We start from the raw sequence: 13,993 nt of genomic DNA, 5'->3' as shown, positions 1-13,993 counted from the left end.
ATGTGACTGGTTTTGTGAGATTCACCCATACGCACGTTCACAAATCAGCCACTTTTATCCATAAAATAAACATCAAATGATAAAAAAAGATTCTATTTGAACGCACGTATCCCTCTCGAGAGACACAACGTCTGCTTCTAAAATGCAGTTCGACTCTTCCGATCTGGCACCGTCATCGCTGTGTAACATCCTCTTCTTCTTTTCCTTCATCGCTCTGTTTTCCTCAGCATTTTTCTCAGGCTTTCTGCTGATTAAAACCACATCACGTGGACAGGTGCTGCCCAAACCTTGAGGCATGACCGCTCTGAAGTTTAACGGTTAAAAAAAAGCAACGTAACGCTGTCTGAAGCAATAGAAGAGTGTATTTGTCTCTTGGCGTGCTCTCTGACCAGTCTGGACCCGCTTCAGGGCTGGTAAAGGTGTGTTATTAGTGATGGGCGGGGTCAGAGATTATCGTTCAGCCCTGGTTCTGTCACCGGTGGAGGGGAAACCAGCACGGCGCAGCACTGAGATGATGATGATGATGATGTGTTCAGGATGCGGTCTCAGCTCTTACGAGTTATTGGTGGAATTCTCGTTGCTTGGAGAGCTGGAGGAGGAAGAGGAGGAGGAAGAAGGGGTGAAATTTATCCCTGACAGGCCGGGCGGATCTGTGGCTGTGTTCTGCCCGCTCAAACTCTTCCTGCACACCGGACACGTGTCATGCTGGGAAACACACAGACAAAGCGTTTAACCCGCTGCTCTTCTGAACGTTCAACTTAAAGGATCCTGGAAAAATGTATCAAGGTTTCCACAAAACAACTTCATAAAAGAAACCAGCATTTCAGAGTGATATCTGAACAGTTATTTTAGTCTAGTTAGGATACAAGTACAGTTTTTATTATAATATTTAGAATTTAATTTTTATATTTTCTAAATTACAAGTATTTACTTATCATATTTATATAAACACACAACTTCAATAATTAATATATTATATATTTAATATATTTGTTTACATAATATTTTCTTTCCAAATGCCATTCATTTATAATTCAGTTTTAATTGTAGCCATTTTTGGTCAAAGTAAATGAAACTAGCTTAAATTGTAAAAAATCTCATTTTATTTCAAGTTTTATTTCTTTCAAGTAACCAAGTTTTTTATGATGATTTTAGTTTAAGATTCAGTTAACCAAAAATCCTCGTTTCCAAACGATCATGTGACACTGAAGACTGGAGGAATGATGCTGAAAATACAGCTGCGCATCACAGGAATAAATTACATTTGAAAATATATTCAAATAGAAAACAGCTATTTGAAATTGCAATAATATTGCATATTATAACTGTTTTTATTCTTTTTTTTATCAAATAATGTGCCATTAAATAATGGAATTCTTTGTTTGTTTTGTTTATTAAGATTGAAATTTTGATTATAGTTTTAACATTAGAATAGTTAAAGAAAATGTACTGAATGAAACTGAGCTTGAACTTTAGGTTGACACTAACTCGCTGAGCAATGACTAACTTCAGCTCTTTATTTCCATCCTGTCCATTTTCTGAGTTTGACAAGAGCATATTATTATTTAAATTGCAAGTTTCAACGCCTGCATATTAATTTGAAAAAGTAACAAGAGTTCAAAGGTGCTGTATAACAGGATGAACTTAAACACAGCATCAGGAGTTATTAGCACAAATTCAATTTGCAAATTCCTGCCTTTCTGTACAGAACCACGAACCATGAAATTAATGTCACAAACTACAAATTGAAACAGACTTTATCTGGATCACTCATTAACGGCCAAATATATGATGTCAAAAGTTGTTTAGATGATTAAAAATGCAATAAAACAGAAGAGAAACACACCTGCTCGAGCCAGGGAACTATACAGTCGTTATGAAAGAGATGATTGCAAGGAAGTTGTCTAACGTTCTCTCCTGCGCTGTAGTCTTCTTTACAGACGGGACACTCTAGACCAGCACCTGAACCACAAAAACACACATCACAGATCATCACTAAATCACAATAAGATTCTGATAAGCTCAGTGAGATTTTTCATGCTTTTGAAGACGTCTCTTTTGCTCACCAAGTTAGAAATTATTTGATCAAAAATACTGTAAACACGACTTAAAATAACAGTTTTCTATGTGAATAAAATGTAATGTATTCTGTGTTGCGCAGCTGTATTTTCAGCATCATTCCTCCAGTCTTCAGTGTCACATGATCTTCAGAAATCAGAATAATATACTGATTTGCTGCTCAAGAAACATTTCTGATTATTATCAGCGTTGAAAACTGTTGTGCTGCACAATATTCTTGTCATCTGTGATGCATAAAATTTTTCAAGATTCTTTGATTGAGAACAGAATTGATTTGAAATAGAAACCTTTTATAACATTATAAAATTTCTTTACTGTCACTTTAAATCAATTTAATGCATCCTTGCTGAATAAAAAAAGTATGGTAGTGTCAGTGTGTGTGTACTTAATATAATGCATATACCATCTATATACACTGTGTACATGTGTATTTATATATACATTACACATTTTTAATGTTTATCTTATTGCACGAATTATTGTATGATTTTGCTCACAAAAAACACCTGAGACATAAATACAGGATCTCTGAAGTTTGGGTTTTGGGTTTCACCGTGTGGGACGTCTAAGAGTTTCCACTAGAAAGCTAAAGCACCTCACGCTGTCAGCATACAGATCCCTCTCTGAGAAATCTCTTAATTCAGTCTGTTTGAAGCACTGCTGCTAAAACATGAAACAGAGATCCTCTAGCAGCGTGTGGTTATGTATCTTACCCACGTGCTCCTGTGTTATCTGGACTGTAGGGAGATTCTTTATCTTCTCTTTGTCTGCCGGAGGGGGACCCGTATTTTCAAACTGATTTAATAACTACAGGACGACAACAGGGACAAAAAAAGTGATTATACGGTTTATAAATGCACTGAAAGTGTTTGCAATAGCAGCATGGAGCTCAGTAGAGTTTCACAACCCTTATGATTATAAAATAAAGCAATAAGCCACTTGAGGACCTGTGTTATGATGGCATCTAATCCATTGGCACCCCATGCATAGTCCATTGGGTTTGAGTGCAGCACTCCCCTGTGGGACGACAGAAGAGTCCAGTGATCAGCTGTGGGCGGTCAAACACTGACAAATGATGTTAAAAGACAGAATTGTATCTGGGACTCACCATGGCCCCATCGCCATGTTTGGCATAGCTGTCGGAGCAATAATTCCATTAACTAACTGCTGAATGATTCTGTGAAAACAAAAAGTACTTTTTTTAATTATTTAAATTGTAGACATTTTAATATAGTTGTGTATAATGGAATATTTACTTTTGGCAAACTGCACGTTTCATTTTTGACCTTTCTTATTAATATGTTTGGGGACCTCTGGTCTACAGTAATGGTCATAGCACATTATCACTACAGTAATAATATTTAACGAAATAGAGTTCCCCACACCTTTTGACCAATTAATTTTCTAAAGTTGATTACTAGGTTAGGTTATAAAAAATAGAATGATAAAAGAGAATACAATGATTAAAAACCTCAGAATTACTAGAAAAAAATATATTATTTAATTTATTTAAAATTATGTTAATTATAACATTTGTATATATTATTTTTAAATATATATTTGATTACATTTTTTTACTTCCAGGTCTGGAAATCACATTATTTAACTCCTTACAATTTCTTAATTCTTTTGCACTATAATGGGAATCCAGAGTAGATAGCGCTTTAATAAATGTAAGAACTTCAGTCAATTCAAAAAGTAATAGAGACTGAATAAATCTGCAGTACAGAGCCATCTGCTGAATTCTCACCCTTCTAGAGTGGGTACCCCCTCATGCCGTGCTCCTTGTCTCCGGGGGACGTGTCGTCCCCGTGGCTGTCTGGCCCCGTGTCTCTGTCGTGAGGCCATCTCTCGCTCTCTGCGGTTCTCTGCATCACGGTTATCTTCTGCTGACAAACCCGCTCTGAAGTCGAAGCCCTCATCGAAGATCCCCAGAGCAAACTGCCCATAACCATGCGGGAACGTAAACAAGTGCTGGTCCACATTCTGATGGGAGAGAGGTTTCACACACACACACACACGATTTTCATTATGTGGCCTGTGTGCAATATGGGAGGCCTGGGAGAACATTCATCACCGCTTTCAACAATTTTTCCTTGCCATCTATTAACTATGATAAATGTCTAAATCTGTATGCTACCCTGGATATAAGCAGCTGTTAAACACATATTTTCAAATTTGCATTGTGAACCAGAAAGCTCATTTTCTACTTAATATATATGAACCAAAGTTTGCATGGCAAGTGAACTCAGTTAGCGAGGTACAGATGATGACAGCTCAGCTCACCTCAAACGAGGGCCGGTTCTGATCACTAGAGGCTGTGGATGTGGACCCGTTCTCTGCACTGGAAAGAAGAGAAAAAGATTCAGAGAGAGAAAAAAACCAGCAAATGTATATTCAGAAAACTCAGCGTCAACTAAAACTATGGAAGAAGCTATAAAATCACCACACTATTGTTTCATTTTTCTAATGCATGTAAATCACATTCACAGCGTTTGAAACTGAACTGCATTCATCCTGCTGATGAAATCAATGTCACAAACAGGTTTCCTGATGTGGAACCTCAGCCAGAGAAACAACCGTAACACAACTTTTGATTTTCCTGTGCAAATGAACCAGTTCTCCAGATCCACGGCAGCAGGTCAGTATTTTACCTTCCCTCTCCAGGCAGCTCCTCGATGAAGCCGGACTCACACCGCGGACAGATGTAATCCTGAACACAGAGGTCAGAACAGCATTTAAACACCACCCACTGAATCTGACAACTGAAAAACGTCATTTAAGCTAAATGTCTTGCCACCTAACTGAAATAAAGACATTAGTACTGATTTTACTAAATAAATTCAATAAACAAATAAAACACAATATTTTAATACATTACTATGAAAACTGAAAATATAAAATGTAATTCAAATAATTAATAAATATACTATAATAATATATAAATAAATAAAATTAAAATAACTGCCAAATAGTTTATTAGCCTTAGTCTTTGGGCTGTTTATTATTTCTAAGCAACATAGCAAATGTGCAGTGTTTTAAGCATGTAATCAGATTTCAGTCAGAAAGAACAAAAACTGCTTTATAACCATCAAATATCACTAGAGAGAAAGTAAGTAATTTTTGTAAACTTTAGACATCAGAGGTCGTTAACAAACATTCTGATTAACAGGGGTTCCCTGGTTGGGCCTGTCCTCTTCGCAGTAGGGGTGTGCACAGATAGTCGAACATTCGAATATTCGTTCTGCTCTGATTATTCGATAAATAAAAATGATATTCGAATTTCGCAAAAAAAAAAAAAAAAGTTCACAATAAAACCTAATTTGGTCACTTTCTGTGATTCTCCACGGCATATTTGAAGATGTATGCAAGCAAAAAATAATTAATGAATGAATAAGGGGCCATTCACATATCGCGCCTAATAACGCGTGGAAAAGGCTATGCGCTCCGCTTTCTCCTTCTTTCCAAAGTGCTCGGGCAGAAGCGCTCCTGAGGCTAAGCAACAATGACGCGCGCTCTCTATGAAGACGCGGAAAATTCAGTAAAGGATAAATGGATTTCGCTTTCAGTAGCTCTGCTACTAAATTTATTTCAAAATGGCAATCCATATACAGCTATGATCAGCAGTTCCTTCATCTTGGCTGAGCTTTCAACGTTGTTACGGGAAAGGATGAAGCTGAATGTTTAATTCTTGTCACATAACCCTGCGATGCGCTTGTGGCATTCAGAAAGTTGAGATGTTTTTAACTCGATGCAGTGCGCATCGCGACTGCATCGCTTCCATTATGAGCGCGCATACCGCGCGCCTACATTGGAAATAACGAACTTGAGCATGCAAAAGACGCGATATGTGAATGCCCCCTAAGAACTGCAGTCTTCTACAGTACTTCAAATATGCCGTGGATAAACACAGAAAGTGATCCAAGAACATTGTTGCGGCATCTCTCAAGCGACGAATAAACACAGCTAACTTGGAGAATGCAGTTAAAACTCTTCTTCTCGCGTCTGCCCTAGACCCTCGGCTAGAGGTCGACCGATATATCGGTAGGCCGATATATCGGGCCGATATTTGTCATTTTATTATATATCGGCATCGGCCGATATCCGTGTTTAGTAGCGCCGATTTAAAGTCAGGCACGTCGGCGGGCAGCCCCGTGTTATTGGTGCGGTGGAAAGTGCTGCTGCTGCCAATGCATGTGAAGCACCCCAAGCCAAAACTTTTGGAAGATTCAACAGCAGTCCTGGGAGATAAAGGTAGTCAGAGAATTTCACTCTGTAAATGGGGTGGAGAAGTTGGCAGCTCTGACAAACACTGCAGTGTGACGTTACCAAAGTAAATTGTCTCTGACGTTACACCGCCCCGCTCACAGACAGCACCGTGCTCGGAAAGACAGCTGTCCTGGAGCTGCCCAGAACCGTGAATCACATTTGTTCGGAAGCATGGTTTGATGCAGACAATAACCAGTTTTCCATCCAACTCATTTGTATTTAGGGATGTCAATATTTGATAATTTCCATGATCGATCGTCGTTTAAATTAATGATCAATTAATTACCTTAATGCTGCAAAATGCGTCTGCAGCGGTATTATTATTATGTGCAAAAGCCACTTGGAAAAAAAGCTTTCTCACCCGAATTAAAGGGGTTTTAGTCTGAATAAAATGCTAGTAGCAGGACTGTAAAATGAATAGATGTGATTATGATCATTTGATAAAATGAAGAGAGCGCGCCATACGTTGGAGATCATTTTACTTTGTTGACTGTTTCCCGTCAAGCAGACTGCTGAATGCGCCTCTTTAAATGCTTTCGTGGTGCTCGTTGTTGTATTTTAAAACGCAACTGCAATGTTTTCAAATGACACACTATAGTAGTGGTGCAACGGATCATCATTGATCCGTGATCCGTTCTGATCAATATCTTCGGTTCGGCACACACGTGACCCCCGGATTGATTTATAAAAAAAAAAAAGTTGCGCATGTTCAGTCCACACTCAGTGGTCATGGCGAGCGGAGGAATGGAGGAGCTTGAACGGCCCGCGCATTTTGTATTCCCTGTCAGATATAATGATGAGGAAAGAGGTTAGAGTGAAAATATTGTGCCAGATCTTTATGAACAGGAGAAGAAAACAGTTGTGGATGAACTATCCCAAGCATCCTCTGTTGCGCTCACGACAGACGGGTGGACGTCCAGTGGGACGGAGAGCTCTGTGACGATAACTGCTCACTTCATCACAGCAGACTGGGAGATGAGAAGTCGGGCTATTATGTTAAAAAGAAGATATTATGTGCACTTTAAGTTGATTTCATATATTTTAATTTAATAATTTAATGTTAATAAAAAAAGACAAAACGTATGTTTATTTGTCTTGGCCTTTTTTTTTTTTTTTGCTGATCCGAAAAATGATCCGATCCATACGAGGACGAGCGAGCGCGGGTTTTACTAGATGTATTTGGAGGTTATTGCTCACGTCTCGTTCTGCACATATCCAAATGTTTCCATATTCGCAATGTATCTGAATGTTAAACTATAATATTTTTTATTTTTTTAATGTAAACTAGACGGAAAAGATCATCCTCTTCACATGAGTAAAAACGTGCATAACAGCAGAGTGGACCGGTATACTACGGTCTATTTAAACTGACCAGTGTAACCTTTTAAATGTTTGGTTGACTGTACTTTATTTTAATAATGAACAGACTGCGATGTAAGTTTGAAATTAGAATGCACTTTAGATGTTCTGTGTCATTTATACCAAACACAAATGTTGCTGGTTGCTAGTGTGTTTGCAGCACTACTGTTATTTATTTTTTATATATTTATTTTTTTATATTTTCAGATTTTTATTTTTAAAATTGTATTTATTTAAATGTATATTTAAGTTTACATGTATGTTCCAACAAACTTGAAAAATTCTACTTGATAAATGCTCTAAAACTTTTATGTAAATGATTGACTTTTATTTATTTATTTATATATATATATATATATATATATATAACCTGTTTTATATATTTAATACTTGGTCAGTTTATTGATTTTGTTTGGTTAACTTTGAATACATTTTTTATTTTAATACCGTGCAGTGCACAAAATTAAGATTCGAGAGATGGTTCAAGTCAGTGCTCAATAAATCATGATAAGTTTAGAAATGTTGTGCATCCAATTATTATTAGTGTGACATTTTTGCATGCAAATAAAGAGGAAAACTTCAAGATATCGGCCCTAAAAATCGGCAGCACATATCGGCCATCGGCTGACCCTGACCTCTAAAAATCGGCATCGGCACAAACATCTCAGGTTTCTCGATGAAAACATGAGAGAAGTAAGAAGAAAAAAAACTTTTTTGAACATTATCAGAACATTTTCCTTGATGCGAGTGATGCGGATGCAGTCGCCGTCACCAACGATGAAGAGGATGCAATGCCCACTCGTCGGAAAAGGCTGAACCAGTTCTTCAGCGATGATTACAGAGAGTCCAGCCGAGAAGAGTGGGAACAGTTCTTGCTGGAGCCATGTATTCCACCAGATGAGGATCCCATTCAGTGGTGAAACGAAAACACGAAGCGCTTCACAAAACTTATTCGCTTAGCACACCGTTATTTGTGAGTCCCGACAACGTCTGTGTCGTCAGAGCGCATTTTCTCCACGGCCTTCTCCGGCCTTATTGTTAACAGACTAAGGAGCCGACTTTCCCCCGATCATGTTTACATGCCCGTATTTCTTAACAAGAACATGTAAAACAATAGAAAAAAAGAAAAAAAGATTTGCTGACAGTTTAAAAGTTAAGTGTAAGCTACATTCTGTACAATAGCCTAATTGCTGCAGGCTGCTTTTTATGTTTTTTCTTTGTTCACTTTTTTTTTTTTTTTTTTGCTTTTAATCTGTACTTTTGTTTGTTTGCACGCATTGTTAAAGGTTTTCAGCTACAAAACACGATGTGTAATGTTCAAGCTTATTGTGTGTAAGCTTGTTCAAAATGACGAAAACAAATGTTGCTGAAAAATAACGTCTGACTCATTCAACTTAATTTAAATAAACGAATATTTGAATATTCGTTTTTTGTGAGCTCAAATATTCGAATGTGATATTTGTGGAAAACGCCCATCCCTACTTCGCAGAGTATGGCAGAACTCTTTCGCTTTATCAAAAAATCCCAATCACAAACTGATTCATTATCATCTTTGTCACAGAACTTATCGGACCCCACTCGTATGGACTCCTCTTTTAGTCTCTTCTGTGATGAATGTACTGACCAACAACTCGGATCCTTCTTTCATACGATGACGGAATGTGAAAAAGTTCATACATTTTGGAATGAGGTGTGTATTCTCTTATCATTTAAGATCAATATATCCGTCAACAGTCTAACACACAGCGCAGATTAGTTTCCTTGCCTGGTTTATACTGCGATCTAAACATAAAAAGAAACTAAATGCAGAAGAGTTCGTCTGATCTGAGATTGCAGTGCTGTGAAATCTGCGATCCGCACACGGAACTGAGCAGATTTCCACAAAACTGTGATGGCTCGCTGTTGTTCATCTTCAGCCCCTTTACGTGTTTGGATCTGAAATATTTTGCCTAATAGAATATGCTTTCATGTAGTATATTTAACACATTTTATCACAAATGTCCTGTATGATGACCTTCAGCTGACCTGAGGCGCTCTGTTCTATTGGGCTCTTTCTAGAGGCCTTGCACAATAACAGGAGGATAATAACCCCCACAGAATGATGAAGAGCTCTCTAACGCCATCCATTCTCTTCCCTGCTGCCCTCTGAAACCTCATACGCGGAGCGGCACGTGCAGAACGATCTTTGGCCTCATGTTTCCTGACAGCTAGAGATGATAGTATGTGTCAAACTGACAAATTAAACAGATCTGTGTTTAAGATGAACTCCTGACGTGTCCTGGTCATTCCGACTGAAGATGACAGTGAATTAAGGCAGTTTTACTAATCATCCATCATCCATCATCCATCACTCTCCAACAGAATTAGCTTCATTTATTATGAGTGTCAGCAGAAAGTTGTAGAGCAGAGAACACATGTAAGAACCAACCAAAAACCCCTGGAGAAAGAAGCACCAGGTTTATTTTAGTATAACTGAGACACTATTATACTGAATTGTGTTTATTAAAATCTATTATACATTATTTATCCACATTTTAAAATGTTTTTTAATGTCTACATAGTTTTATTAATTTGCATTTAAGTTTAAGTTATTTTAGTAGGCCTATATGAAGTTAAAAGAAAAATGTTGCCTTTGCAACTAATTTAAATAAAATAAGTAGGTTTTTATATAGGCCTAGATTTTATATTATTTCAAGTAACAAAAATATGCGAGTGTGTTTTTAATGGTTTTAGTTTTATTTTCAGTAAACCTCTATATCAGAATCTGACATTACTCACAATAATTTCTCAAATTAATCAGCTGATCTCATTATTCAACCATGATTAATTTTAGAAATTATTCAGAAAAAAAATGTGATTCATTGAATTCACTAAAAAAATTTATAAAAATAAATAAATGAAATAAATTTTGCTGAAAGTTAATCAACTAAATTAGTTTATTTAAATATAGTTAAAATAAATTGATTGCACCAACTTACCATATTTTTTTTTTAGTAAATTCAATGTATCATTTTTTTTCAGTGCATAGTTGTATAGTCAAAAGTCTTCTTCGGTCAAAAAATTAGACTTACATGAATTATTTACATTAAGTGCTGTGACAAGTGAGTCTCGGTTAGTCTAATGCAGAACACATAGCAAAGGTCTGCTTTTATAATAAATAAAAAGAAAACAAGGAGATAGAATAGAAAAGGACTGGTGTTACAGGCTAAATAAAAATAAAAATGCTATTGTTAGAGGCTCTTTTTTTCCTCACATAAACTAACAGTAAGTATAAAAAGAAAACAAGGAGATAGAATAGAAAAAGAATAGAGAATGCTAGTCTAGAGCCTCTCGCTCTCTCTCTTTTTTAAATCAAATATTTCAAAGATTTTTTTTTTAAATCACAAATCACATACCAAAACCACATGAACCACAGATCAATAAGACCAACTCACACATCAACTTGTCAGTTTTATGAAAACTCGACTGACGTATGAAGCAGATATTAGAATTAGGCAGTAATAAACCATCCTTCAGTAACAGCAAACAACTTTATCAGACTCCTGAACCACACGTTATCAATTTGAAATCAAACATCAAAACCTCAATTTAATACTACAATAATTAGATAACAGCAGATCTCATAATAACCAGCCTTTTGTGACAGCTGTCTATATAAGTAACCTAAAGCACACATAAAAAAGACATCAGCATTTCAACAATTAATAAACACTGGTTTTCTTAACATTTGATATGACTTGTTATACTAACTATACAAACTAACCAGTAGCTCTCTTAACAATCAGCCTTCTGTCAACTAAACCACCTGAATCAAAGAAAACCAGCCATAAACCAACCTTTGACCAACTTAAACACTGTCTTACAATAAGTAAGTCTAGTTAAAAACACAGAAACTAACCAGCCATCGGTTTCATCACAAACATCATAAATAGTTATTAAAATTGAAATAGTTGATCTCTAATAACTAATTATAGGCAACTAAACTACATGACAGACCAAACCCAGAGCTATGAACATCTGAAACTTTAGTTACAGAACGGTAATAATCGTAGAATATTTAACATATAACAACTAGTTCAATGATTCTCGATGACTAACGATAGATCCTGTCATAACAAGCATCTTCTGGTTTGACAGGTTATTCAAACAGCAGAGCTCTGGAAACATCTTTAATCTGCGCTCAGATCTGCCAAGAGTCCGTCTGATTAAACTCTCACTTCTCTAATTAAGAACAAAAATTAAATCCTCATTTTAATCCTGATTGTTGCTATTGGCAACCAGCAGCCTGTTAGCCGTTAGCACAGCCAGCGCGGAGAAACGCGTGATAAAAGAGGCCGTTTTCTCCGTTAGACACGTCCATACCGCTTCAAAGCGATCGGTCGGGGTGCGTTAAGACCGTAGCGTCTTACCGGGAGCCGAGGGCTGATCTCTTCCGAACACCGGTGACAGAAGAACCGGCAGGGCCGCGGGGGAGCTTCCGCCATCTTCACTGCAAGACCGACCGAGAGAGCGAGAACGAGGCGAAGGATGGTAGCCCGGACGGAACAAACAGTGCTGTGCGTACGGTGACGGAACGCGTTTGGGAAAATACACGCACTCTGCGAAACCTATTCAAATCAGAATATGTTATACAGTAAAATTATATTTAATATATAATTTAGAAGATAAATTATATAATTAGATATTGTATATTAAATAACTAATTTATGTATGTATTTATTAAATTATTTTACAACTTAAAAAAAAAATTATTACACAACAGAAAATAAATACGCTGAAAGTGACACCTCATGGAGAAAGAGGGACTCAACGAATGTATTTTAAACCTTTGTAAACTCTAATAAACAGTGCCATCGAACCATTTAAAGACATTCATCATGAATGAGTTTTCCAGCAACGAACTGTTTTCATATAAAGTAATCATTTATTATAATAAATAATAAAGATATCTTTTGTTGTGAATATTAGAAATGCGTGTAATGTCATTACCATCCTGCAGATGGCGGAAACACAACAGAAACACAACTCTGTTCAGTCATCGAGTATAAAAGATAACACGAAAACTTATCATTGTTCGAGATCTCCTTTAGAGAAAAAAATATATATTTCAAAGATCTCTGTCAATGAAGTACATAGGTCTCAATTAGTTTTTAGATTAATTTTTAAATAAAAAATTATGTATGAAAATTAACAATAATAATTTCATTCAGTTCAGGGTTACTATAGTTAACTAAAACTAAAACAATAAATTAAACTAAACGATATATTAAAATGAGTAAAACTGAAATGAACATTTATAAAAGCTATATATATATATGTTTAAAAACAAAATTAAAACAACAAAATTACTAAAACTTTACCAAAAATGAAAAATATATATAAAAATAAAAACAAAATCTAAATATTAGTGAAACTATAATAGTTATAGACTATAATAAATATACTAAAAAAATACTAAAATAATGTAAATAATTTTCATTTATAAAAATAACTGAAATTTATGCAGCAATTTAAGCTCAACTTGCATTTTGCAGCACTTTACTGAACCTCTCAAAAGTTTTAAACAAGAATAGTAAAAGTGTGTCTGAAAGTCAGACAAAGAAAGTCTTTGAGGTCACTAGAAGCATGCAAACACACACACACACACACACACCTGCCAGCTGTCTGACTCTGACTGAGGTCTGACTGATGCTGACTACATCTGACTGTCATGTTGCATTTATTCCAACTTACATTGAGAGTTTGGCAGAGACGAGAGCTGCGGTGAGGGATTCACACCAGAATAACAGAATAACTGTTCATATGAACAGGAAATGAACTAGTTAATGGGTAGGTGACATATTGAGAGACTTCATGGAATGTAGTTTTAAAAATGTATTTGTCATGTCTATTTTTAAACAGTAAATATTTTAAATAGTGTCTAAAGAACATTTACAAATATTTTTAAAAGTGAAATGCAAAACTGCAAAATGTTTTCTAAAACAGTGAAAACCTTACAAGTTTCTCAGTTAACAAAATGTGTTCTAACAATGTTTCCATTATGTTATGAAAATGTTTTCTGAATGTTCTCTTAATGTTCTAAATGTCAAGTTTTTTTTAAAAAGTAAAAAAATACAATTATTTTGCCTCTTTGTTATACGACATTCCATTTTGTCATTTTGCAAACATTAAGGGGAATGTTACATTTGAATGTTCCCTGAACATTCCGAAACAAGTAGTAGGATTTAAAAACATTACACAAATGTCCAAAACATTTAAGAGCAAAAAGGTTTTGTGAAACAATGTA

The 13,993-nt window shown here is 35.9% G+C and overlaps 1 protein-coding gene across 2 annotated transcripts; it reads right to left on the bottom strand.

The window, feature by feature from the left end:
• Positions 1–26: 26 nt before the first annotated feature.
• On the bottom strand, positions 27–12,252 carry LOC132154462 (E3 ubiquitin-protein ligase RNF126-like). Of its 2 annotated transcripts, XM_059563026.1 has the most exons (9): positions 12,117–12,252; positions 4,734–4,792; positions 4,366–4,423; positions 3,830–4,065; positions 3,188–3,256; positions 3,027–3,096; positions 2,793–2,886; positions 1,847–1,962; positions 27–705 (listed from the first exon to the last, which is right to left on the bottom strand). In XM_059563026.1, the coding sequence occupies exons 1-9, from the start codon at positions 12,189–12,191 to the stop codon at positions 553–555; spliced, it is 930 nt and encodes a 309-aa protein (XP_059419009.1). In that variant the 5' UTR covers positions 12,192–12,252; the 3' UTR covers positions 27–552. The 2 variants fall into 2 exon arrangements, with proteins under 2 accessions (XP_059419009.1, XP_059419010.1); XM_059563027.1 differs by lacking the exons at positions 4,734–4,792; positions 12,117–12,252 and adding an exon at positions 4,531–4,679.
• Positions 12,253–13,993: the final 1,741 nt, after the last annotated feature.

The sequence above is a fragment of the Carassius carassius genome, chromosome 12 (assembly GCF_963082965.1).
Source record: "Carassius carassius chromosome 12, fCarCar2.1, whole genome shotgun sequence".
NCBI lineage: Eukaryota > Metazoa > Chordata > Actinopteri > Cypriniformes > Cyprinidae > Carassius > Carassius carassius.
Note: the sequence above shows the minus strand (reverse complement) of the source record. Positions and strands in the feature narration are given on the sequence as shown.